General features: G+C 54.6%; 1 protein-coding gene across 3 annotated transcripts in view; it reads left to right on the top strand.

Moving 5' to 3' along the window:
• The window catches only part of Pbx1 (PBX homeobox 1), a 232,129-nt gene that overhangs the window by 191,238 nt on the left and 15,086 nt on the right, over positions 1 to 25,805 (top strand). For 2 of the 3 annotated variants that reach the window (XM_027922858.2, XM_071600373.1), the window contains 4 exons: positions 5,967 to 6,102; positions 11,241 to 11,400; positions 17,923 to 18,035; positions 19,213 to 19,302. In XM_027922858.2, coding sequence (XP_027778659.1) covers positions 5,967 to 6,102; positions 11,241 to 11,400; positions 17,923 to 18,035; positions 19,213 to 19,302 — 499 coding nt within the window. The remainder of the gene's footprint in view (positions 1 to 5,966; positions 6,103 to 11,240; positions 11,401 to 17,922; positions 18,036 to 19,212; positions 19,303 to 25,805) is intronic. The other variant, XM_027922859.2, reaches the window with a different exon arrangement.

The following is a 25,805-nucleotide window of genomic DNA, read 5'->3' as shown; positions in this document are numbered from 1 at the left end:
AGACAGCATCTGCTCACTGTGACGTTATGAGCCCCATGCACCCCACTGAGAACACGCCGTGAAGGTCCTTTCAGGTGCTCAAGAACCAAACAAAGGACCAAGGACAGGCCACCCAGCCCTGGCCCTCCTGCGCTGGAGCCAGGACTTTCCCAATTCCTTGGATTCTGCCCACTCTTGGCATCTGGTTTGCAAGATGGTGATTACCATTTCTCATCTGCTCTGGAAGGATATCCTGACAATTGGCCTGGCACATGCGTGGTCTGCAGTTCATCTTGAACACGGATGCCGCCGTCCAGCTCCCCAGGTCCCGAGGGTGCCCCCATGGGTAGTGCTTCTCACGGGGGGTCAGGTGTGCCTGTTAGTCCTGCCATAGGACCCCCTTTTCAGTCAGACAGAAAGATTCCCTGCTGCTCCTGGACCTCCACCTTGAAGCCACAGAGCTCTACTGTGTTTCTCGTCACAGTTCTGTTCCTTGGGCCATGGGCCCCGCAGGGCTCCGGGCCTTTCCTCCCACTCCCTCCTCCGTGACCTGGCTGCATGGAGTACTCGGTGTGGATACCAGCTAGCAGACCCCGCCTCAGGATCAAGGGAAGACGAAGACAGCACTTCCAGCTGGGTCCAGCGAGGCAGTGGGAGTGGGCGGTCAGCTGGCACGGGACCCTCTGGGCGTCCCACGGCCCGCGCCAGCCTGGCTGCGTCTGTGTGCAGGGCGGGGATGGCGGCCTGTCTGGGCCCTTCCTGTGCCATAGCCGACTCGCTGCCTGTGCCGCTCACATCCCCATGGTAACTCCCTAGTTAAAATGCGGAGTTGGCATTTATGTTGGCAGAGATTGAAGAAAGAAAAGTCGGGCCCAGACTGGGTTCTTTTCAAGAAAGAGATGGGAGAAAAGGACGGAGCAGATGCATTGTCTCCCTGGGTTTCTTCCTGCAGTGATTCCCCTGTGCCCAGCTGAAGGTCAGACTCCAGGAGACGCCAGGCAAGGCTGACTTGTGCACAGGGCTCCACCTCCACAGCCCCTGCCTGGATTGTCCCTCAGCACCAGAGGACAGTTGCTTTAAGACAGGGTCTCTTTCTCTCTGGGGCTGTGACCTTTGAATCATTGTGTCTGAGCCAAGATTGGAAACCGAAACACTGACCCATTGTCCTGTTGGGATCATCTTACACTGTGGATGTGCTCATTATTGGAAGAGCATCGCCCACATGCCAGCCACATTGGGCAAATGCCTTTCCCAGCCCAGAAGTAAATATTTGCCCCGACTTGCTGACGGGGAGGTCAACAGCCCGTCCTCCAGGACGGCTCACCATGATAGGGAGGGAGAGGAAGCAGACCTTACTTAGAGCCACTATAGCACTCTCTGCCAGGGACCTGCTACTCCACAGGGGTCTGATGGGCAGGGCCTCATCCAAAAAAGATTTCATGGAAGACAAATAAAACACAAAGAGGGCTTGCCTTCATAACAGGATTAGTGTCCTGACCAGTAGGTATGTGGGGGCCGCTGCTGAAACTCTGGGACACGCCTTGTATTAGCTTTCTGATGCTGTGCAGCAGATTAGCACAGATTTAAGCGCTTACAACAACCAGTTTCTGCTGGTGGGTCTGGGCCGGGCTCTGCAGGGTCCTCTGCTCTGGTCCTGCAGGATGAGAGGGAGGTGTGGTCTGCTCAGGCAGAGGCCCGTCTGCCCTCAGGGCCCCTCCTGTGCTCTTCTAGCTGTTGGCAGATCCTTGCGGTGGAGGAGCCGAGAGCTGCGTTCCCAGACGCCTCACCTCCATATGCAGGTCACAGTGGCCCTCCTGACGGCTGGCAGGAGAAACTCCACATTAAGGCTTAACCCACTCTCCCTTCGCATTGACTCCACGTTCAGCTGACTGGTCACCTGGTCCAAGGGCCATATCCCATCGGGTTCCCATCCCAGCCTCTCGCCAGGGAAGACCAGCACGCCAGGGTCAGGCCCTGGGTTCCTGTCACTGTGCTTCTCAGCAGGGGCCTGGGCTGGGCCTGTCCTGCATGGGCTGCATCCTTTCTCTCTTGCCTATGTTGACCAGACTGCCAGTAGAGCTGGCCTTGGAAGAGCACCCCGCACTCCCTCCACATTCGGCATCTGTCCTCTCATGCTGTGGACAGCACTGTGCCATACAACCAGGCATTGCTCAAGACAGGAAAAACGCTTTCCTTAAAGAGAATGAGCAGAACTTACTAACCCCCTAAGGTTTTTCAGCAAAAGTGGGAACGATCTTTCTGTAACATGTTGTGGGAGATAGCGACACTAACACAGACACTCACCGCTGCTCTTGAAGGGAGTGACCTAAGGAGAGGACGCAGGACAGGAAGGCAGCCAGCGAGGTCTGTCGGACTGTCCCTGATTGGGCTCATCACTGGTGGGAGCCGGTGTCAACCACTGGAATGACAAAGAGGATAAAAATACATGTGAACGTGGGCCCTGCTTTCACAGAGCCCGTGACCTCTTGGGACAAACCACACTCAAGAGGATGGGACGTGGCAGGTAGAGTGATATAGTTCAACCACAGCAAGCCCCGCCCCTCCCCCGCCCCCGGCACTTGCTCTGCAGCAAGCTCCTCTGAGATGTGGTTCCTACCCTGGAAGGCGCTGCCTGTGGGAGGCGTAGCTAACCTGTGGCACTTACAGTGGAGAGAGGTGCACAGAAGAAGCAAGGTACCGAGAGCCTCCAAGGCGCTGGTCACACAGAAGGCTGTGCTCAGGCTGCAAAGTTCTGCAGAGGGGGGTGAGGCCCGAAGGACAGGACAGAGTCGCCAGGAACTTGGGCTCCGAATCTGCCTCCTGACCTGCGGAACCCTCAGTGCCGGTGAGGATGGGGGCACGGGGACACTTCGAGAGTTCTGTGATTGCACGGAATTGGAATTTTGGCTACAACCTGAAGACCCCATGACCTTGGATGAGTGACTTATCTTCCCAACAACTCAGCTTTATTTCTGTATCAATGGGCCAATTCTGTAAGCGGGAACAAATAGGATACTATGGAAAGCAAACCGCAGAGAGTCCAGATCACGGTCTGCGCACCGCCCTCTGCTGCAGGAATGACGGGCCGTGTGCTTTCCACGGGCGCCTGCCGCCTCATTGTGCCGGTCAGTCATTAGCGGCCTGAATGGATCCTGGCTCAGGAAGCTTCCTCCAGGGATTCTCCTGAAGACCGCGGAACTGGCCGAGGCTCTGGGGGAGCCGCTGTTGAGGCCAGGGTGCCCGCTAGGGCAGATGCAAGTCTGAAGCACCTTTGCATCTGTGCAGATGTTCAGGGGAGTATTCTTACCTGAGACCTTCCTGCCACCCTGCACAGGGATGCAAGTAGGCTACCACAGACCTCTGTGGTCTGCAGAGTTCTGTCTCCAGAGTGCTGCTTGGCGCTGTCTCTGAAGCCGTCTGTCTGCAGCTGCACTGTCTGTCTGTTACATGACTACTAGTGTGAATTAATTAAAATATCAGATAATAACAACATTCTAAAAACTAGTCCTCAGCTGCACCAGCCGTGTTTCAGCTGCAAAGCAGATTCGAGGCTGATGGTCACTGCATCAGACAGCACAGACATGGAAAAAGCACTGCTGGACAGCCCGCCACCAAGATAGCAATGCCCCCAGGGCTGGAGCAAAATGGACAGATGCGAAAGGACAGAACTGGCAGGACTGGCTTTGGGGACAGCCGTTCATGAGGCCCAGGAAGCAGCAGAGCTTAGTCACGCCCAGGATTGGCACCAGCTGGGACTGAAAGAGTTGAGTGAATGAATGAATGAGCAACCACGGAAGTGGAGTCGGAGGGGCCACCCAGTAATTTGGGTGAAGGACAACAGATCCGGCTTGGTGGAAGGTGGACTTAGTTTTGGAAACTGTTGGGAGGTGCCTGGATATGCAGTGGACATGGTGATGGCTGCCTGAGATACACTTATGGTCTGCGACCCCCTTGTGTCTCACCACCGCCAGTCGTACGAAAAATGTCTACCGGGGCCCTGTGATTCGAAAGGTTCCCGTCCCTGGAACACTGTGTTGTCCAGCAACATTGTTCAGCATCCATGTTTCTTAAGTTAAAAACCAAGATCCTCAACTGTCAGAGCGTCCAATGGGTTTGAAGTCATGGGTGTCCACTGACCGTGCTGGTCAGGCCTCCAGCCACCACAAGGAAACCAGGTGCCACCCTCTTACCTTCAGAAAGGGTTGTTCTCACTGTCTCCCGAAACTCTGAAATGTCCTGATCCTGGGTCCCTCAAGGGCCTTGAAAGAGACAGCTTCCATACAGGTGGTAAGCGCGTCCAGGGGCGGGGGCCCTCTTGTGAGACGGCCCCTCTCCAGCTGTCCACTCCACCCACAGCACCGCCATTCCAGAGGCTTCCTGGAGCGCAGTTGGAAGAGTCCCATCATGCTCATGCAGACAGGGAGGGAGGCCCGAGGCTCTCCCAGGCAGGGGACTTCGGCCCGTTCCCCAGGCCTAGGACCCCTGCCTTCAGCAGAGCAGCAGCCAGGGGGTGTCTCAGGAGCAGCTGGAGCCGGAGCCACGCGGCTGCCTTCCTCAGAGTCCGGCCTGCAGGAGCTTTTATCACATGCCTCTTCTTACTTGGGCTTTTTAATCCAATCTGTCCAATTTCTGATGCTGGGTGACCCGGAAACTCAGCATGATTTGGGAGAGTGACTTGGGCTTGGCATAATCTGGACAGATGTGGTTAATACCTGTGGACAGATGGTGTTCATCCGGTAAAATCAGGCACTTTATTGTGTTAATTAATCCAAGTGGGACCCTGGAAACACAATATTAGCTGAATTTCCTGTCTAGCAAGGCCATCAGTGCTTTCTGTTGGCTAAATTGGGAAATTCTGTATCCGGACATAACCAGGAGGTTCCGGAAATCTATTCCATAAGGAAAAGCTTTTGATAAGAGCCAGAAAGACTAAAGTGCTAATAGAGCTAATTTAAAGATGAAGGGCCCACCACGTCAAGGAGGCCACGCAGGTCTGCAAGGAGCGCAGCCTCCCTAAGCAGCTCCCAGCCAGCTGCAGGCCTTGGCTGGGTGGAAGTACAGGGATTCTCACTTCAAATTAGTTCAATTAGCACTTTTTGTGAAAAGGCAGAAAAATGCTTTCATTCAGAAGTGGCCTCCTTCCTTTTGGCAACCTGGGTGTGAGAAAGGTTTAGTGGGCTTCCTTTTACCACTTAGCAGCTGTTCTTGCTCAGAAGGGCCACTTCTCTCCTTTTGAGGGAAGCCGAGCAGTCAGGGGTGATTTCAGTCTGTCCCCTGCCCTCTTCCCCAGGTGCCTTTTAAATGCTGCATGCATTTGCACGGGGATAGAGTGGACAGAAAGCGATAACTTATCTTTAACTGTGGCTGCAGGGTCTGCCTAATCGTCAGGAGGCAGTTTGCTAGAAGGAAGAGGCTGCGTTTGTTCCACAGGCAGGCAGACCTGAATGAACCCGGGCCCCACGGCAGGCCAGCCGAGACCTTGCAAGCAGTCCTTCATCTGTGCCTAGGAGGAGCCGGTCCACCTCACTAGCTGAAAAAAGAGAATTCCAGGGCTGATAGCCAGCCAAGCAGAGAGACCTGGGGCCACTCAGGGCCAGCTTCAGCCTGCTGGGCACTCTGCCGGGCACTCATCTGGCTCCTCCTGTGCTCACCTGGGGGCTCAGGACGGCTCTCTTCACAGTTGTCAGTGAAGCAAAGGCCCAGAGAGGCAACCCGAATCACCAGCCTGGGGTTCCACACCAAGAGGGCCCCACCTCTGAGACTTCCTGCTCCTCGCAGCTCTGTGCAAAAGTGTCTGCATCCCTTCCTTTAGACCCGGTGAAGGGGTGCACACTTCCAGGGGTTCTGGCATCCAGTCCCCGGCCAGTCTAATTCTCCTTTTGCTCAATAATGTGCCTTTCCCCAGAAGTCGGTCCTATTCTCTCCCTTCTTGTGCTTATATGGGGTAAAGGTTTTATTGTTCTTACCTTTCCTTTCTCTTTACAAAGGCGGAAGAGACGGAATTTCAACAAGCAAGCCACGGAGATCCTGAACGAGTACTTCTATTCCCACCTCAGCAACCCTTACCCCAGTGAGGAAGCAAAAGAGGAGTTAGCCAAGAAGTGTGGCATCACGGTCTCGCAGGTGAGAAGCCCACCAGCTGCGTGGTGGGTCTGCCCCTCTGGGTGTTTGAGCCTCATGAGGCCAGGTAAGGAGGAGGAGTTCAGAGTGGAAAGAGCACCAAGGCCCTCCCCAGGGAGCACTCCTGCTGCAGAGGGAGGTCCTCACACCTGGGAGCTCTGGGTCTCCCCTGTGACCTGCTGAGGTCTACACTGCAGAGGGAGGTCCTCACACCTGGGAGCTCTGGGTCTCCCCTGTGACCTGCTGAGGTCTACACTGCAGAGGGAGGTCCTCACACCTGGGAGCTCTGGGTCTCCCCTGTGACCTGCTGAGGTCTACACTGCAGAGGGAGGTCCTCACACCTGGGAGCTCTGGGTCTCCCCTGTGACCTGCTGAGGTCTACACTGCAGAGGGAGGTCCTCACACCTGGGAGCTCTGGGTCTCCCCTGTGACCTGCTGAGGTCTACACTGCAGAGGGAGGTCCTCACACCTGGGAGCTCTGGGTCTCCCCTGTGACCTGCTGAGGTCTACACTGCAGAGGGAGGTCCTCATACCTGGGAGCTCTGGGTCTCCCTGTGACCTGCTGAGGTCTACACTGCAGAGGGAGGTCCTCACACCTGGGAGCTCTGGGTTTCCCCTGTGACCTGCTGAGGTCTTCACTGCAGAGGGAGGTCCTCACACCTGGGGATCTCTGGGTCTCCCCTGTGACCTGCTGAGGTCTACACTGCAGAGGGAGGTTCCTCATACCTGGGAGCTCTAGGTGTCCCCTGTGACCTGCTGAGGTCTACACTGCAGAGGGAGGTCCTCATACCCAGGGAGCTCTGGGTCTCCCTGTGACCTGCTGAGGTCTACACTGCAGAGGGAGGTTCCTCATACCTGGGAGCTCTAGGTGTCCCCTGTGACCTGCTGAGGTCTACACTGCAGAGGGAGGTCCTCACACCTGGGAGCTCTGGGTCTCCCTGTGACCTGCTGAGGTCTACACTGCAGAGGGAGGTCCTCATACCCAGGGAGCTCTGGGTCTCCCTGTGACCTGCTGAGGTCTTCACTGCAGAGGGAGGTCCTCACACCTGGGAGCTCTGGGTCTCCCCTGTGACCTGCTGAGGTCTACACTGCAGAGGGAGGTCCTCACACCTGGGAGCTCTGGGTCTCCCTGTGACCTGCTGAGGTCTACACTGCAGAGGGAGGTCCTCATACCCAGGGAGCTCTGGGTCTCCCTGTGACCTGCTGAGGTCTACACTGCAGAGGGAGGTCCTCATACCCAGGGAGCTCTGGGTCTCCCTGTGACCTGCTGAGGTCTACACTGCAGAGGGAGGTCCTCACACCTGGGAGGTCTGAGTCTCTCCTGTGACCTGCTGAGGTCTTCAACACGCCTCCTCCACCAACCCAGGAATGAAGCTGGTCATCAAGTAGCCATTCGATGCAAAGGACCGAAGTGTCTTCCCCACCGTGCTGAGCCCACACCTGTGGACTGAAGGCCTCTATTTCGTCACCACCACACTGGGTGGTTGCACATGTCATGAGTGCCTCTGCCCCACCTGGCAGGTGCCTGCGGACTTGGGAAGGCACCTCATGTCACCCTGTTAGGCCTGGAGTCCTCAGTGTCACTGTGAGGTAGCCAGGTGGGAGACGCAGTGGACCTAGATCTGGATACACAGACGATGCGGACACAGGACACACACTATGCGTTTCCTTTTCCTTCCTCGGAGGATCCACCCAATCTCCTCCTTCAGTCTGAACCCTAAATATCAACCAACTCCAATCTCATGGCGACCAGCGCGATAGCTCTGAAATCTCCCAGAGAAACTTCCTCAGGATTCTATCACTCACAAGAGAACGAAATGTATTTCCATCAGGAGCAGGATGGGAGGGAACAGGGAAGGCCACTGGGGCAGATGCTTCACGTGTCACTTTTTGCTGAGAGTGGGTGCTCCTTGGCCCAAATCTCCGGCTTCCACTGCTCCCCACAGGGGCTGGGCCCGCCCCCCATGCGTGTGCAGCTGAGCACACAGGCACCGTCAGAACAGAGCCCCATGAGAGGTGCTTGGAAGGGTAGGACTGTCGAGGCCCCGCAAGCCCTGGGTGGCTGCTGTGGTGAGGGCCCTCAGACCGTCTGTCAGCTGAGGCAGAGGACAGACGTCCCTAGGTGCTGTGACCCAGCCGAAGGTCGTCTCCGGCCTCAACAGTTCTGGGAAAGCTGGAGTGGGGACCACACTCACGTGGCCTAGTGTTTTCCTAGGGCTGCAGCCTTCTGGTCCAGATGTAGACCCTGGTTTGCAAAGCACAAGCGCTTTCCTGCTGTTGGCTGCAGTTTGCTGAGCGAGGGCTTCCAGGATGAAGCACCTTCATTGGAAAATCAGAGAAGTTCAGTCGTGGCCTCTTCTCCTTCTACAGAAGGACTGAAGGGCCCTGTGCATGACGTCCAGGTCTGGGGTGCAGAATTTCAAGCCCCTCTCACAGTGAAAGGGATTGTGCCAAGCTGGTCTGTGGGAGATCTGCAGAGACCTGGCCCGTCCCGCCGACCGGCCTTCGTGGTGGAGACTCGGTGCAGTGCAGTGCTCATGGAGATGTCTCCTGCTCCGCTGCCCTTCTCTCTCCTCGCCACCCCAGGGCCGGCCTGCTGTTCCTTCCTCGTCACACCTGTCCCTCCCACAGCAGCCCAGCTGTCTGCATGTGCCAAACAGCCCTGCGGGGAGGCACCATGGCGCGCACTTCACAAAAGACCACGAGGCAAGAGCCCATTTCCAGCACCGTCGACTGGGGGACTCTCGGGGTTCACTCTTCCCTCTGGGGTCTTAGCTGAACCCTCTGTCAGTTAGGGTTGGTTGGATCACGTGGAGTGTCGAACTGGCCCCCAGTCCCCAAGCCAAGGGGACTCACTGCCTCCTCTGTCGTTTCTGGCTAGCACCCTCCTCGAGAGTCTCCGCCCTGGCCTCCTCCCTGCCGTTCTCCTGGGTCCTCCTCCCTCCTGGTCACTCGCTCTTCTTGGAGGCCCGCTCCCGACCTGCTCAGGAACTCTTTGTTCTCTCGTTCACTGGAAGCCCTACAAGCCCTACCCAATGGCCCTTGACCTCTTTTTGACACCGGTTCTTCGGCAGTCTGCTAAGAGCTATTGATTCCTCCCATGACCCAAAGCAAAAGCATGCTCACAGACCCAAGTCCACCTGAAGTGCACCCAGCACCTCGCTCCCTGGAGCCCAGCCAGCCTCCTCTCACCCAGCTGTTCCATGCAGGGACATAGAGCCACATCAGCACCGCCCAGGGCTGGGAGAAACCTCGATCCCCAGCCCCGGGGCAGACTGTTTCCGCAGCTCTCCTGAGCACTTGGCTGTGAAAGCTCTCTCTGCACGCTCAGCACCAACGGGCCTCTGCGCAAGTGTCCGGAAGGGACTTCTCTCCCAGGACACCAGGCTACACCTCATCTGCCTCCTTGGCTATTGCTCTGCCCCCAGGGTCTTCCAGCTCGGCCCGTTCACGATTCAAATCCAACTCTCCCGAGGAAATCTGTACTTGCCTCCGTCCGGCCGGGTTACCTGTGCAGCCCTGGCCCTCGCCCAGTAGCCCTCCATCCGTGGCTGTGGGACGTGAATGCAGCTTTGACCTTCGACCTTCCGGGTCGCAGTGCAGATTGTGCTAAACTGACACCCACGTCCCTGCCGGTCCTGTCCTTCTCCGTCACGAGGGCGTCGTGACGTCCCTGCCATGTCCCTGCTCCCTCTTCCTCCTGTTCTCACACACAGCTGATGACTTGGACCTCGGGCCTTCCTTCTTCCTGGAAGGTCCTCCTGAACTGCTTCATCTTTTCCTTTCTTCCAGTTTCCTCCCTTTGTGCTTCCTCCCTGTCCTATTTATAAGTAATTAAAAAAAAAAAAAAAAAGATGACCCTGATTGATTCATGTAAGTGGCAAAAGTGACATTAAGGAAAACCCGAATTTCAAGGTGGCATTAGACGGCAGTGGCCCTGCGTGGATGTGCCCCTTCCCTCCTCCAGTGTGACTCTTTTCCTGCATCAACAATGAAACAAGCACTTTGTTGTGGAATTCTTTCTCTCTCTGCTGGTATCACAGTGGTGCAGTTTGATCTCTATAGCGGAGACTTGGAGTTTCTGCTCTAGGTTAAACTGTGCAAGCCTCCAGGGGCCACCTTACACTATGTTTTACCTTTGTGGATGCACTTAAAAAGTAAATACGACTTTGCACAAATTTTCTTTATCTGCCATTGTTCAGGGGCTGAGTATAAATCACATGTAAGCTGTGCTCCATGTGTGACCGATTCACCTCCCCTCACCAAAGTGTGGTTTGTTTTCTAATTACACAAGACCACCACATTTTAGTTCAAGATCTCATCTAAAATGTGGGGTTTGGCGCTTACCTCCCCAGCAGGGGTGGGGGTGAACTTGAGCTGCGCTGAGTCTCCATTTGAGCCTGAAAGAGGTCTTGGTGCAAGTGGGCAGAGACCCCCAACCAGGCCCGGAACGCTGCAGGGAGAACACTGAGGGGCAGACTAGCAAACGAAAGTGACTTGGGATTGTGGTGTTTATTGGCATCTGCCATTAAAGCCTGGAATTCAAAGGAATCAGCTGTGGGCTTCCATTTCTCTTGTGTGGCCACCACCAAGCTTTGCAGGAAACACCCAGTGAAATGTGCTGGGTTGGGTTATGGGGACCCTCAGGGGCAGCACATGACAGCTAAGAATCTAAGTCCACATTAGAGCTATTTAACTTCCAAGCCATTGAAACCAACCTGTGCATGGAAACACCCGTATGTCGATAGAGACTTATATGGTTATTTAAAGATCTTTGTGTTTTGATTGTGCGAAGTCAGCTTTGGCATTGATAAGAAACAGGCATTCCTCCTGATGCATTGACTTTAGTGTCCTAAATTGGGAGGTAAACAAATTTAATATGCTTACCCTAAGCTAAACGAGTCTTAGCTTAAATGAGCAGATTCTCTGTAGAACAACTTCCATCAATGGTTTTGCTAAATTTCAGTTGCCTTAACAAGGGGATCTTTTGTGAGGTTGCTCCTTCTGAGCCTTTATTCAGATCCCCTAACTCATGCTGCAGCCTAAGACCCTCGCCTGTGTGTCAATACGCCCTTCCTTCCTTCTGCAGAGCTTCTGAAGGGTGAAACATTAACTTTGTGACTTCTCTTAAATTGCTCTAGGTATCAAACTGGTTTGGAAATAAGAGAATCCGGTACAAGAAGAACATAGGTAAATTTCAAGAGGAAGCCAATATTTATGCTGCCAAAACGGCGGTCACTGCCACCAACGTGTCAGCCCACGGAAGCCAAGCTAACTCGCCCTCCACCCCCAACTCCGCTGGTTAGTGCTTCCTTTGATTTGGGGGCTCACTCTCCATTTACACTCATTTTCTATGTTGGGTTTTGGTTTTGTTTCTGTTTTTGTTTTATTTCTGTTTCTTTTCTTTTTCTTGTTTAAATGAAGAATTTAATAGTCCCTAACGTTCACTGGTAAAATTTTCAAACAGCATAGGTGAAAAAATCACATTCTAGACAGCTCCACCCTCCCTTCCAGCCATCATCCCCTCCCGAGACCACACTGGGAAATCTCGAACTTATTCCATATCAAGGTGTGATTTTGAAAATTAAGTGAGACTGTGAGAAGCATTTTGCACAAATGAAGGACTCCACAAACATTAGTTGTTATTGCTGTTGAAATTAAAAGCGCACCATGAAGTGGGCCTAATAGTTGATTCACTCATTTCTTTCTTCACGGGTTGTGGTAGAATTTTATTCCTCTTTGCTTCATTAAAATAACCTTCTCCCTAGCATTCTATTTTAAAAACTTTTAAATTCTACAGAAAAGTTGAATCTGTATATGCGTTTGGCTATATTTCACAATTGACAGCTCTCGGGCTCATCCCTAAATCTTCCTCTGTGAGACGCAGCATGACCTGCGGGCATCACGTGAAAGTGGCAGACACCGTGGCCCGAGACCTCTAAAGCACCAGCAGGATCACCCGCGAACAAGATGCTTTCTTACAAAACCAAGAGCACATCACCAGGACCCCAATCCTACGCTGACATGCTGTTAATGTACAATACAGAGGCCGGTTCAGATATACCTAACGGTTCCTAAAATGTCCTTTTAAAATAAGCTTTCGATCCCACTAACTGTGCAGATTGATGGGTTCCAATGAGACATCCCCAACATGCACATATCAGGCTCTGACCCTGTCCACTTGCCCACTGCCCTCCCTCACTCTCTGTCCCCTGACCCCGGCTCCTTCCCCTTCCCCACAGATGGGGGATGAAAGAACTCTTTAGGTTCTTGGTTTAGGATGGGCTGACTTGTGGATCTAACTGCTCTTTTTGTTGTTGATGCCACTTTGGGGAGTTACTTTCACATGGAAGCAGCAGGGTGCTGTGTGCAGTTGAGTCCGTCTGAGGTTTGCATTGACGTGTGTGCTGGAGACAGATGCACAGTCTGGTCTTGAGGAGACCTTTAAGTCCAGAGATTCCAATAAATAAGATAGACTTGAGGCTTCACCATGGTCCCTTGGGGTTCCATCCTCAGGTCTTTTCAGGGTTCAGCCTTGTCTGTCTTGCTGTCCCCCATGTAGCGCCTGGGCCCTGGCTGGCTTGCTGCTCTGCAGGATGCTCACTCTGTGGCACATTCTGATCTGCAAGTCAGGTTACAGTTATTTCTATACCATGTTTATAGCTATTATCCTTTATTGTTTTATTTTGTTGGTTTTCTTTATGCAAACTGCAAAGAAAATCACCAGTTGCTAATTCAAATTATTCCTATTCCAGTTTCCAAGTTTCAGTGTCACATGCTGTGCTGTGCACTTTATTTTGGTGACTGTGCATAGTGTCACCAATTCCTGAGCTTAGGTATTTCTGAGTGTGCTTCAAGCCATGAGTACTGAATTTCCACGGTGCAAAAAGTCAGTAATGCATAAAACACGACCCTGTTGCTGTGTACTCTGGAAGCATGCTGGTGTCTGTGTGTGAGGGAGGAACAGACTCGGTCCCTTATTAGATGCTTGGTATCAGGTTCTGCCCTTCCCCGTAGTGAACACAGTGCATGGATTGGCTGTGAGTCACATCCAATAAGCTGATGACAATAGAATGAGGGTGAATAACAAATTTAAATACACATCACCATGATGTGGTATAAAACCTCCCGTCTAACACTTAGAGGAAGTGGTGTCTTTGACCCAGACCTTGTTTGTCCACTACGATGGGTTCCCTTCCTGCCTGTTGGAGACACCTAGGTCTCCACACAGTAATACCTCCTGTGAGCATCTAGATACGCTATTTTGTCACCACTAGGGTCCCCAGGCCAGTGGCTGTGCCACCACCACCTTCTGTTTAGAAGGAGCTGTGTCCAGGAGCCGAGGAGTGCCTGGGCTTTGCAGAAGGCTGTGGAGAGCCTTGGTCCAGCCCTGCAGCCTGGGCCACTGCGAGGAGCACGCTCCAGGCTGGAGAGTTTCCTTCTTCCCTGTCTGGTCAGCTGTCACGCATTTCAGACCCAGCCACACAGGTCGAGCTGCACTGCTGGACAGACGTTTTCAGCGGACTCTTTGGAAGAAGGCAGTTCTGTCCACATTAGCAAAAATGCACTCAGCACTCTCACAAAGGTTATCACAATGCAAAGCAGACATCAGAACGAGTCTTCCCGGCCCTGATAGATCTGCATCGCAGATGGCTCAGCATGATTTATGACTAGTCCTAGAAGGGCCCTGTGGACTCCCTTCATTACTAAATCCTTAACTATTTGTTCTTTCCAGAAGCCCTTAGAAAAGAGAAAAGTAAGCATTTTAACGCCCTACTCTGTGTTTAAGAATCATGTGGCCTTTCACGGAGTGTCAGTCTGTGATTATAGCTTTCAAAGGAATTTTTCTGGTGGCTTAAAGTTCATGTGACTGTTCTGAGCACAGAGTCAGTTACTGTGGGAAGTCTGAGCTAAGCCTTCCAGTCGTGCCTAGGTTGTTGGTTCTAGTGTGCAGGGGAGCCCCTCACAGGGCTCATTCTAAAGCAGAGACCGAGGAAACCCCCTCCCTATGTGCAGTAGCAGGCGGGTGGAGAGATAAATGCCTCCTCAGGAAAAGCGGTCAGTGGGCGTTTCCTTCTGCTCTTAACTCAACCCAAACCCCTGCCAGAAAGACATGAGCAACGCTCCAAGTGGTGGGCAGGTCCATCAGGCCAGGCACTTGCTTCTCGGGCATTTTAAAGGAGAGGTGGCGTGTGATAAGACACCAGGATAGCATGAAGGTAGTGCTCTGCAGCCTAGGGACGCAGGAGCAGGCCTTTGTCCAGAAGCATCACCAGGGTACTCACGCCTCCTGCAGGTAGAGTCCTCCCCGCCCCAGGGCTGCGTGGGGAGCAGCGCTCAGGGCCTCTACATGTCCCTGTTTGCCACCTTCTCTTCAAACTACTTCATCCACGTCACTGAGGAGAGGACCTGGGTGTGGTCAGCAAGGTCTAGGTGATCCGTGTGCTGTAGAGTTCACACAGCAAGAAGGCACAGATGGGCACCTGTTGGAGCAGGTGTAAAGCCCTGGTCCTTCCCTCTTCTGCAGAGACCTAGAGTGCTGTGTTGTGCATTTCCTGTTATCCATGAGGTCATGAAGGCTCGAGTTGAGACCTCCTCAGACATCTAGAGCCCCACCTTGGGAGCAAGAGTGAGACATAATCAAGCCGACACGGAGGGAAGAGGGTGGGGGTGCAGACAACCACACGTCCTCCTGACCCTGGACTCCCCACAACAGCGCTGAGGCCCTGTTTCCCACACAGCCACTTCACTGAAATCAGTGAGAAATGCTGAGCTGATATTTTGAAGCTCTTTTGAGTTTCTTTAGAGGAAGAGCAGCCCAGTTTCCTTCTGGGTCATTGGTTCTCCACGGGGAGCACATGCGCACCCCAGGAGAGCCGTGTTGTCAGCGCTGTGCAGGGAGCGCCTTCCGGGCTTCCGTGTGCAGAGATGGGAGGACGCCCCCCCCCCCCCCCCCCCCCCCCCCCCCCGATCCCGCAGAGCACACGCCGAACGTCAGCAGTGCCGGGTCCACGGCGCTGCCCTAGCTGTAGGGCTCTGGTTACTATTATTCCTTTTTGTGTGTTTGAATTATGAAGTCAACAAGTTTTTTACTTTGTTGTTGCCATCATTATTTCTTGAACAAACTCAAGTCTCCTAAAGGGTTTTTAGGGAAGAAATGCAACCTTGGGGAAATTGCTTTAGGAAATGGATATTAATGACTCCAGATCATGTGTGTTCCCAAGCAAATGTGTTAGGGTCCTGGGCCACCCACTGTCTGTCCTCCTTGTAGTTGAGGGCTGATATATCTCTCTGTACATGTCCAAATATCTGTGTGGCAGTTTAACTGAGCCACTTGCCTGCATTCCTACACCAAATCCAGAAAGTTCTACCTGACAAGCACATCTTACCATGTGCTCGTATTAATTGCTGATCGCCCCACAGCCTCCTGCAGGTGAGGCTCCCAAAGGATCTCAGCAAACCCCGCCCTCCGGCATCAGCCCCATGAGATTCCCACAGCCTCTCCACAAGAGCCCAGGCTCTCACTGGGACCGTGTGCCTCTCGGGGGTGATCCACTATGTAACAAGCTCCTTCCAACCCCCAGTGTGGGCACAGAGGACTTGCCCTCACTCCTAGGTTTCCAGGTGGACTTCTGCCTGGCTGAGGTATTAGCTGCACCCAGCCTCCTCCTTCAATGCAGCTGCTGCCCTAGGTGCTTATCGGAGAGTCGGGAGCCATGATGGTGTGGTGCCCGGCGTTCAGAGACACTGAAGTGCTGAACCAGCACAGCAGAGAGCACTCTGCCATCACGCTCTGACACAGACGCACTCGTACATGGAGGGCATTTATATGCGCATATTTACCTCTGTGCACGTTAGGCAGCCAGGCGTATTTACCATGTATCTATGCACATATATTTTTTAGATCATCTGTGACGATTGCGGTGTGTGTCTTGTAAGTGGTGTCTGCTCTGCCTTCAAGGCCCATGGATGCCCTGTCGCTTGGCACAGTGCAGCCCTTTGGGGGCTCCCATCTCTCAGAGTTGTGCTGATTTCCCATAAACCACCAGCCAGGCATACAGCCTGTGTGCTGGTTCTGGGGAGACAAGTGCCCGGCACCCTCAGGGCCAAGGCAGGGCGTCACATCAGCAGCCTTCTGGCTGGGGAGTGAGCAGTCTGGTGGAGTGGTCACAGTTCTGATCTGGGTTCTTGGTTCCAAGTGTGAGCAGGTATAGTGACGATTACTGCAATGGCTTCTATAGTGCGAGCTCCATCTCTGAGGTTACAGACAGACTTCAGGGGAAGTAAGTAGAGTCCTAGGTGTTGTATGACTTAACACAAGAGTGGCACCCATGCTGCATGGTGCTTCCTCTCAGGCTGGGGAGGGTACTTGCAAAGGTTTGATCATATTAATGGAAGGAAGTTACACATATGAGCCACACCTGGTCGGACCTTAGGCCTGTTTTACTAAGCCCCAACTTTCTAATTCCTTTTAGATGAGCTAACAAACATGCCAGAGGAGGTGGGACTGGTGCAGAGCTGTGGAGATGCCACAGTTCTGGGGTTGATGCCTGAAGAAAGCATTTCCTCTTCCTTGGGAAAGCAGGAGCTGCCGATACCTAGAGGATCCTTCTAGTAGTAAACAGCTAGTTCCTTGCAGGCAGAACAGTTTGTACGCCATCTAGTTCCCCTAAGTGGCTCTTGCTTTTGAAGTGTCATGGTGCTGTGGGTGCAAGCAGATGGCCTAGTGGCACAGTTCAGAGCAGAGAGCTTAGTGGTCCTTCTGCAGGGAGAAGCCTCCTGCTTGGCTGCAGCCCTCCTGCGGGCAGTGTGGCTCTGCAGCAGAGCCCAGGGCCAGCCTGGGAGAGGAGGGAGTGCCTGCAGAGCTGAAGCACACACCGTGAGGCACGGGTCCTCAGTGAGGGTGGCTGTCCTAGAGGAGGAGGGCCAGAGCGCAGGGCCCGAGCCCTGGGGTAGCAAGGCAGTGGAGCGTGGCTGACCTGGGTCCCTGGGGTCTCTCGTCTTCAGGCTAACGTGTGTCTTAACCAAACCTTGCACGCTGAGCTTTCTTTCCTAATGTGCTGAGCTGCACAGCAACTTCGGGATAATATTCAGCTTCTGCAAGCCCTTGCGTTGAGCTGAGGTTGGGCGAGGTTTGCCACTCTGCAGCCAGCGGGGTCCAGGGAGTCCAGGATGGACCTAAAGGCCACGTCTTGGAGGAGCCTCCGTCTCTGGGAGGTGGAAACCTGGCCGCTGCCCTTTCTCAAGCCACTCTATGATCATCGATGTCGTCACCTGCAGCGCCTCTGACTTTGTGCATGCTTGACTTCCTGGCCTGTCACCATCCTGCCCTCCTCAGCTCTGGCAGGTTGTGGGGAAGGTAGACCGTCTCCACAGGCTCCTGGGGTGCTGGCCACCCCGCGAGGAGCTTGACCTTCCTCCTAGAAGTCAGGAATAACAACAGACCCACCCAGGGCCACAGTGTGACTGCCCCGTGGCCTGTCGTCCCTGGTGCTGCCTGCCATGTGGGTTCTCCACCTGGGCCGCCTGAGGACGTTGGAGGCAGGGGACAGGCTCGCGGCAGGCCGGGTGAGAGGACGGGTCTCCTCTCCCTGCCGGAGGTGGCTGGGAGGCGGCAGCGCTGCTGAGCCCTGAGTGAGGTGTGCTTCCCTAACACCGACCGCGTGCCCGTGTGACCTGCTGTTTCTCCTGCTACTAACCGGGCTCTGGACGCACTTCTGTTTGGTGGTACTTGGGGGCTTTGCATGCCGCTCTCGCTCCTGGCCGTCAGTGCGGGGGCCTTTTCCTGTCTGTCATTCAGGTGCCTCACTCTTTCCTTTCCAGGTTCTTCCAGTTCTTTTAACATGTCAAACTCTGGAGATTTGTTCATGAGCGTGCAGTCACTCAATGGGGATTCTTACCAAGGGGCCCAGGTTGGAGCCAACGTGCAATCACAGGTAGGGACCAGCCACTGTGCCACCAGGTGAATGCGCTAGAGTCCCAGAGCCTAGTCATGCTGGCTCCCTGCGTCTGTCCAGAGAGGGAGGAGAGGAGAGGGGAGAGCCCCGCAGCCCCACGTGACCACAGCAGTCCAAAGACAACCACCGTGGTGGGACTCTCGCCCACACTTGGTGGATGCGTTGGACTGTGGTCACCAGTCACTCGGGGAGGGCAGGAAGGGAGCGTAGGGACAGGGACAAGTGACCACAGCAGGTCAGACAGAAGGACAGTGTGCTCTTTATTCACCAAAGGCAAAGGAGGAGGACTTCAGTGTCTCCATTTCCAGTCTCCCTCTCATCTGTTGGTCAGTATTCTCCAACATGAGGCGGTCAGTGATGAGTAGGTGAGGACGTTAGCATCTCGCGTTTCCACTGTAAGCTTTAAAAGCACCAAGCCGATCACTCCCTCAGGCACCCTTGAGGTCAGTGGGCTTGCATTTCTGAAGACAGGTCCATGTCAGGAGGCCAGCACCACGTCCTGTGTAGGTCCTCAGAGCTCCTAGGAAGCTGGTCGCCTTCGCAGCTCTCAGGAAGCCCTCTGGTTGTGGCAGGAAGCCTGTGAGAGGGCAGAGGCAGATGCCCAGGTCGGGATGGGCAGATGCCCACGTCGGATGGGGAGTTCTGAACCGGGTGACCCAGGTTCCCATCCCGGTGTGGAGCAGGCCCTGTGCCTGGAACAGACCAGCTGGCCAGCAAGCTGGCCCCTTGCTCAGGACACACAGTAGACACTGGTGGGAGGTCCTCGGTCCGACGTGGGCCTTCCTGGGTGTCCTCACCACCACGGGGTCACGGGCGGTCTGCTCTCTCAGCTGGCTGCCCAGTCAGAGTGCCGCAGAGTGTGCTCACAGCGGAGCGCAGGGAGGCAGAGCACCCACCCTCCTCTGCCTCCTCTGCCGCCCCTGCCAGCCCGCACAGCACCGAGGGTCGGTCTCGGGCCCCCCTCCTTTCACCGTCTTGCTGTTTTGCTCACTGAACGCAGCCTGGTCAAGGATCTGGCCTTCGGAGAACTGCCCGCCTCCTCCTCACAGACTTACCAAGAGCACGCCCGGAGCCACCGCGCTCCTTGGCGACCTGGGAGAGGACGACGCGCTGGCCCGTGTCTCTGACTAACTTCCTCTGTTGTTCCTCTGTCTAGGTGGATACCCTTCGCCATGTTATCAGCCAGACAGGAGGATACAGTGACGGACTCGCAGCCAGTCAGATGTACAGTCCGCAGGGCATCAGTGTAAGAAAACAAGGTCCCCCCACCCTTTGTTTCCATTCTATCACTACCAATTACTTCAAGGCCACAGGGCCCAGGATGCCACTTAGTAGGACTCGCCTGAGCTCTGCGGTCGCCTCGTTCTTGTGCTGCGTCGGCTGCGCCGTGGGCAGCATCGTACCCACAGAGCGTGGCGGTTGGCGCACGGCATGCAGGCAGCTGGCACGGGGCTGTCAGACACAATCAGTGTTTGCATGACACCTGCGGCCACATGCATCCAGCCGAGAGGAGCTGCTAAACAGGTGACACCCCGCAAAGCTGTGGTAGGAAATGTCACCGGGTGCTGGGGCGGGGACAGGGGAAGAAAACCAGCAGCCAGATCCCCTGTGTCCCGTTCTGTGGCCAAAACAAGAACCCTTCCCAATCTGTCAGTCGACAATTGAAGCAGCCCAGCGCAGAGGCTGGGTGTGTCTGAGGGACGGAGGGCACGGAGCGCCTTCTCCTTGGTCCTGGGTGCACTGGCGGCTGCTGACTAGCATGAAAATTCATAGCGACAAGCTGTGTCGCTCAGAGTGAAATCGATCAGACAGACCAGGGGAGCCCAGTGCAGGGCTGGGACAGCAATCCAACTTGATTTCCCAGATCAGCCGTCCACTGTCTCAGCAGTGGTGACAGCAGGCCAGGACAAGGGCTGCCTGGAGAGGAGGCCGCTCCCAGGTAGGGCGATGAGTGGGCTCCTGGAGGCCACAGGCTGCCGCAGGACCACCGGCCCAGAGCTCCTGGGGGACGCGGGGCTCACCGGGTGGGATCCTGCACGCTGCTTGTTTCTGTCGCTCTGGTTACAGCAAATGAGGGGCGGTGGGCGCGGCTTGTTAGCAAGACTGAGCGGCCTGGACTGAGGAGTGATGTCGGCCGCGAGGGCGGCCTGGCCCCTCTGAGTCCGCATCCGTCAAGTCAGAGGCGGCTGCAGCCCATCTGAGGAGTCCCAGAATGCCACCTTCCATGGGCTGAGCTCGTGGGAGAAACCACGACTCTCAGATGTGGCTGGTACATAAGGGTTGACCCTGCTGCCACCCGAGATGGGGGCAGATCTCAAGGGGTAGCAGGGGTTCCCAGATAACCGCTTCAGAGTAGCGGGTTTCTCATCAGCTCATGTCAGAGTTCTCCAAACGGCATTGGCTACCTGAGATCGAGAGTCCCCATCCTTGAGAACTGGAGTGTCACTGGGTAAAGGCTTGGTGAGGACACCGAGGAAGGGGGCCGTCCCCAGACTGAGGCCATCCTGGTGACTCTTCAGGCCACTCACAGTCAGGAAGTCCAGACAGTCCGCTTCCTCAGGCAGTCTACGGTGTCTGTCCACCTTGGGGAGCAGGGAGGTGTCAGCAGCCCCCTTGGACATACGCCACGTTCCGAGGACAGCGCTCCTCCCCCCTTGCCCTAAGCTAGCAATTCTGGGTGTCTTCACTGCTTGACGGCTAGGTGCTGAGGAGCCTGCTTAGCAGCCCTGGAGATGCCACACTGGGGAGGTGTGTCCTTGAAGTGGATTCCAGGCTGAGGTCACAGGGTGCACCTGTGGCTTTCAGCACACATGCCTCTGTGTGTCACCGGGATGTGTAAGACAGACTTCACAGAGAGCCAAGCTTTGTGCTTCCGTGGAAGAGGAAGGAGGGCAGATGCAAGCCACAGCACAGTGGGAAGTGGGCGGCCATGCCCACGGAGGCAGGAAACGGCTGGGGGTCCGGGCTGGGGGTCTGGGCTGCGTCTTTCCTCCTGCCCAGCAGCCCTCAGGCTCCACCCACCCTTGACCTTCTGACGTCATCCAGGGGCTGGGAGTCATTGCTGAAGCCCTGTGGCCACACATATGCAGGTGATCGTGTCCGATTACACGAGCTGGCCACAAAAACTGGCTTGAAAATGCCACTTGAAAGACTCTCTTTTGCATTGGTTTTTTTCCCATGAATCATGGTTATTTTATTTCTGGGTCTTCACTATACAAGTAAGTGAATCAAAGGCTGTTCCTGGTCTGAAAGGCTCCTGGAGAGTCCGTCTCAAGTTGTACCTCCTGTAGGAGGCTGAGCCTGCTACAGTGAGTGCATGTTTAGATGGTGGCGTTGGAGGTGAGACGTGCATGCGCAGAGTAGGGCCGCACAGAGAGAGAGACGGGGGGCATGAAGAGACAAGGACAGGAATGAAAGGTTTGAGCCAAGAAATAAAAATAAAACATTAAAAAGCTAGAAATAAACAGTCCTCAGCCCTCAGCAGTGGTGGGATTTCCTGGCTGTGCCTCCTTGGGTGGAGGACACTTTCTGGGCAGCCTTTACCTGCTGCCCTGGCTAGGTTTCTGCGGCACCATGTCTTCTCCAAGGAGTGTCTGTGTAAGTCCTGAGAGGTGCAGACCTTTGCCTTCGGCCAGCACACAGGCTGACCAGGTGCAGCGTCAAAGGCCCTTGCAGGAGACTTGGGAGGCACTGGGTGCCAGCTCCGTGCACACCCGGCATCTGGCCTCGCCCAGCACATGGGACCAGTGGTGCCAGGGACCTGGGGCTGCTGTGGGAAACAAGGGAGCAAGCAGCAGGGTGCGGCAGAGCTCCGTGGGCACCCGTGATGCCGAGCGGCACACGTGGCACCTGCCTCACTCGCCCACCGCATGCCTGTGGAGGCAGGTTCGCAGCAGGAGCAAGACTCGGGGCCACCACCTCTTCCTGGTGTGGAGTCTGAGGCCCACCGACCCCTCCTAAGGGGCTGGGGCGGTGTCACCCCCTGGTGCTAGAGTGCTTGCGGGACAGCGCAGCGCATGCCGTGAAAGAGGGTCCTGGAGGGAGACCCCTCCCAGCCCTGGACGGACGTGCTCCCACGTTGCCCAACGTCGCCGTCTCCCCGTCTCCTGACACCATCCTGGTGCTCGGGATGGTGCATCAACCAGACGTTGCCACGAGTTCCTAGTCACCGTGGCTGCTGTCTCCTCGTCTCCCTGTCTGTCCGTGCTCAGAAATCATCAGTGGTCCTTAGCGGCTACCTACGCAAGCTCCAGCCCTGGATGCAGCACTGGGCTCCTCTCAGCTGGCCCCGAGCTGCCTGTCCTTCCACCACGCACCTGTCGTGGTCCCCTGCCTGTGCCAGCCCTCAGATGCCCTTTCCCTCTGCTCGTGCGTGTGTCCCCACGTGCACACATTCACTGCTGACATGTCCCTTGAGTGAAGAGTTGAGTGAACAGGGAGAAGGAAAGATGCTACTGGATTAAAGACGTGTTTTAATGGCCATGACCACATCCAGCATTCAGCCATAACTTACCCGTGAATGTACCGTCTTTTCAACCCCAAAATGGCACTGAGTCTTCCTTTTTTGGAAAAAGTTTTCTAAACTCTTTGGCCCATGTATTTTCTCTGAGAATAAGATCCAAATCAGCCTTAAATATATGCAGTTACAAGGAGATGTTCCTGGGAGAACTCTCTTTTAGTTCCTCCAACTCTTCCCGTCCTACGGGAACACCTGTCTGTGGGGCGGCCTTGCTCCCCTGGGCTCCCAGGTCTCCTTCCCGGCGGTGGCTCTACAGCCTCTGAGGACAGCCTGGGAGAAGGTGATGTGACTGGGGATTAGAAAGCCAGGACCTTCTGTGGTCTTTCACCTGGTGCCACTTCATCTGTAAGGTGTTCCAGACAAGCCGTCTTGAGAGTCCTCTCGGCTGGGTCCTTGTGGGCTCTGTGGGCACCCTCAGGGTTCTCACTGCAGCTCGAGCAACACGGAAGGACCTTCCAGCCACCAGCCTCCCCTCGAACCGTCTTGAAGACCTAGGAGGGACGTAGCAGGAGCCGTCACCCCAAGAGCTCGTCCCTGATGCTCAGAGGTGGCGGGGCACTGCCCTCCAGGGCAAGGCGATTTACGTGGTTCTAAACTGGGGACTGAGGGACTGAGTTCCCTGCAGCCGTCTTAAGTGCAGAGGCCCCAGAGATCTGGCTGTTGAAGAGTGTGGAGACAATGGAAATGAATGTCAGTGTTATCTCCGTAAAGCAAAGCATGCCATTAGTGTCAATGTGTGACAGGAAAAGCTCACCGGTTTGCTCTGTGATAATTATCGTAGAGGAAGAACAGAGCCCAAGCTTTTATCTTTGCAAACCGTAATATAGACGATTCTGTTTGTTTTTCTTTTTTCCCATGTTAGGTGAAGGGGAGAAAGAACATTCACTGAGACAATAAATACTATATAGACCATCAGGACAAAACACCCACCTGCCAGCGAACACACTTGGGCACTTGCACATCCTGGGGTACCTGGTGGCACTGGGCCGTGTGCTGTCCTTTTAGGTTCTTGAGGGACCTCCTCCCACCTGCAGCTTAGATTGAGAAGATGCTGCCGCTGGGGAGACCATAAGAGGGGAGTGAGGTGGTACCTCAGGTCCTCATGGGCACCCTTAAGCTGCCCCTGGAGGTCCACGGAGTCGGAGCTCCTGTGTCTCAGCAAACTGAATCAGCATTCGGAAAGGATTTAGGAGACCCACAGGCCCTCCCCAGTGCGTTGCCTCCGATGCCTCCTGGTCACAGGGCCAGGGAAGAGCCGCAGGCTGGGGACAGAGCCTGCAGGTAGCTGAGTGCTCTGCACCTGGTGGACAGGACTCAGAGGGTTGAGGGCAGAGCAACAACGAGACAGCAGCTTGGGCCCCTTGTGCCGAACCCTTTGCTTCTTATGTTAGAAGAGCTTCCAGAAGAGTTGGAAGTCCTTCAACTCCTGCATCTGACACCAGAAGAGCACATCTTTCCTCCCACGGCAAATAGAAGCAGCAAAAGGATCCCAGTGTTGTGACTTCAAGTGCAATCCTTCAGTTGTCCCCAGCTGCCACGTGAAGCCCTTAAAGGTACAGAAGACAAACACAGCTAGGACACTGGACTCACAGTGGCGTTCAGTGAGCACAGGCTTCTGACCGGAAGCATGAGGCCAGCTCCTGTTCTGTCCACCTCCGGTTATGGAACTCAAGACCTGAGACGATGAAGTCCCTGCTGCTGTTGGGGACAGTTTTCCCTGTTGGTCTCACTGGACACTTTCCTGTGCTTGGAAGATTAGGATAGGGGAGCCCACCAACTCTGTGGTCCAGGAGGAAACTTGAAGTCAAATTATGTAGCAGAAAAGCGGAATTCTGAGCTAAACAGTAACCGCTGAGGAAAGCACTCCCCGGCCAGACAGACGTGCTGGGCTAGAGGAGGCACAGCTAGCCTCCTTCCTGGAGGCCCCTGACCTCTAGGGTTTCCCATAGTGGCTTCTGTTGCTCTCACGCCTGGCCATGTGTCCACACATGGCCCCGTTCATCCCGTGTGTCCCACTTGACCTGGGTGGTGACGGACACCTGACCTGGGATCTGTTTCAGGCCTCTTCTGCGGTCATATTCTATTTATGAACAATGATTGTTTTCCACTCTGAATAAAATGCAAGAGGGGGTACTTCCAAGCCACCATGGGGAAAACGAGGCTGCTGGCCAGGGGCCTGCCCTGGGCCCGTGCGCCCTGCTGGCTGGGACCTGAGCACTGCGCCAGGACTCTCAGTCCCGCCTTCTGCTCTTTGGAGAAAGGGCACCCTTGGGAGGGCATGTGTCTGAGTGCTGCTCCTCGAGAGTTACAGCCCTGAGACGTCAGTAAGCCCTGCACAACACAGGAGCAGAGTCTCCCCTAGGGAAGCACTCAGCGCGTCCCAGGGTGGTCCCCCGCAGGCCCAGCCCTGCCCTCTGAAGGGAGTGCCACCCTCTTCAACAAGCTGTTCTCAGAGAGCGCATCAGACATCTGTCCTACAAAGGCCCACTGCCACTGGTAAAGGGGTGACTTTTAGAAATCTCTACTTCATCACTGACTGTATTTGAGTTTGGGGAAGTACATTTGCACATCAATGTTAAATATTCAGGTCCGTAATATAATCCCGTTTGACAGAACGGGCAAATAAATGAATAAAAAAGTGTTTATTGAAAACCTTCTAATATCCCACACCAAAAAGGCAAACATGAACAGAACAGGGTTCTTCCACGCCATCATCACAGGCACTGAGAGGGCAAAAGTTTCCAGGCTCAGCTACCCTCTTCTCTGGAAGAGAACTACCCACCCAGTGTAATCAGCACAACGTGTGATCTGAAAGGGATATGGAAATAGTCATTATCAGAGGTATTGACGTGTGTGTGTGCACGCGCGCACATATATAACTATATTTCCATATATACCGTATCCCTTTCAATAACATGTGGATCACTTACACACATGATTGATAACACCATTCTTTTCTAGATTTTGCTAATAACTACTCTAGCAGAAACTATTCTGTCCTTCCAGAACCATGCTGGTCAGCAGGATTTTCTGTACTGATAATGGTTCATTTCAGTGTGGCTTAGGGCTTACCTAAGAGAAGGAATTAACATTGTTTTCTTTGTATTAAGGATTCTCTTTTTTTAACTTCCAAAATTCCATTTTGAAGTTTTGCAAGCACATGAAACGTTGAAAGAACCTAGACCCTGTCACTGACATCCACTCTCCAGCTTCTCCTCCACACTGCCCCT

This window comes from Marmota flaviventris, chromosome 12 (genome assembly GCF_047511675.1).
Source record: "Marmota flaviventris isolate mMarFla1 chromosome 12, mMarFla1.hap1, whole genome shotgun sequence".
NCBI classification, from domain to species: domain Eukaryota; kingdom Metazoa; phylum Chordata; class Mammalia; order Rodentia; family Sciuridae; genus Marmota; species Marmota flaviventris.
Note: the sequence above shows the minus strand (reverse complement) of the source record. Positions and strands in the feature narration are given on the sequence as shown.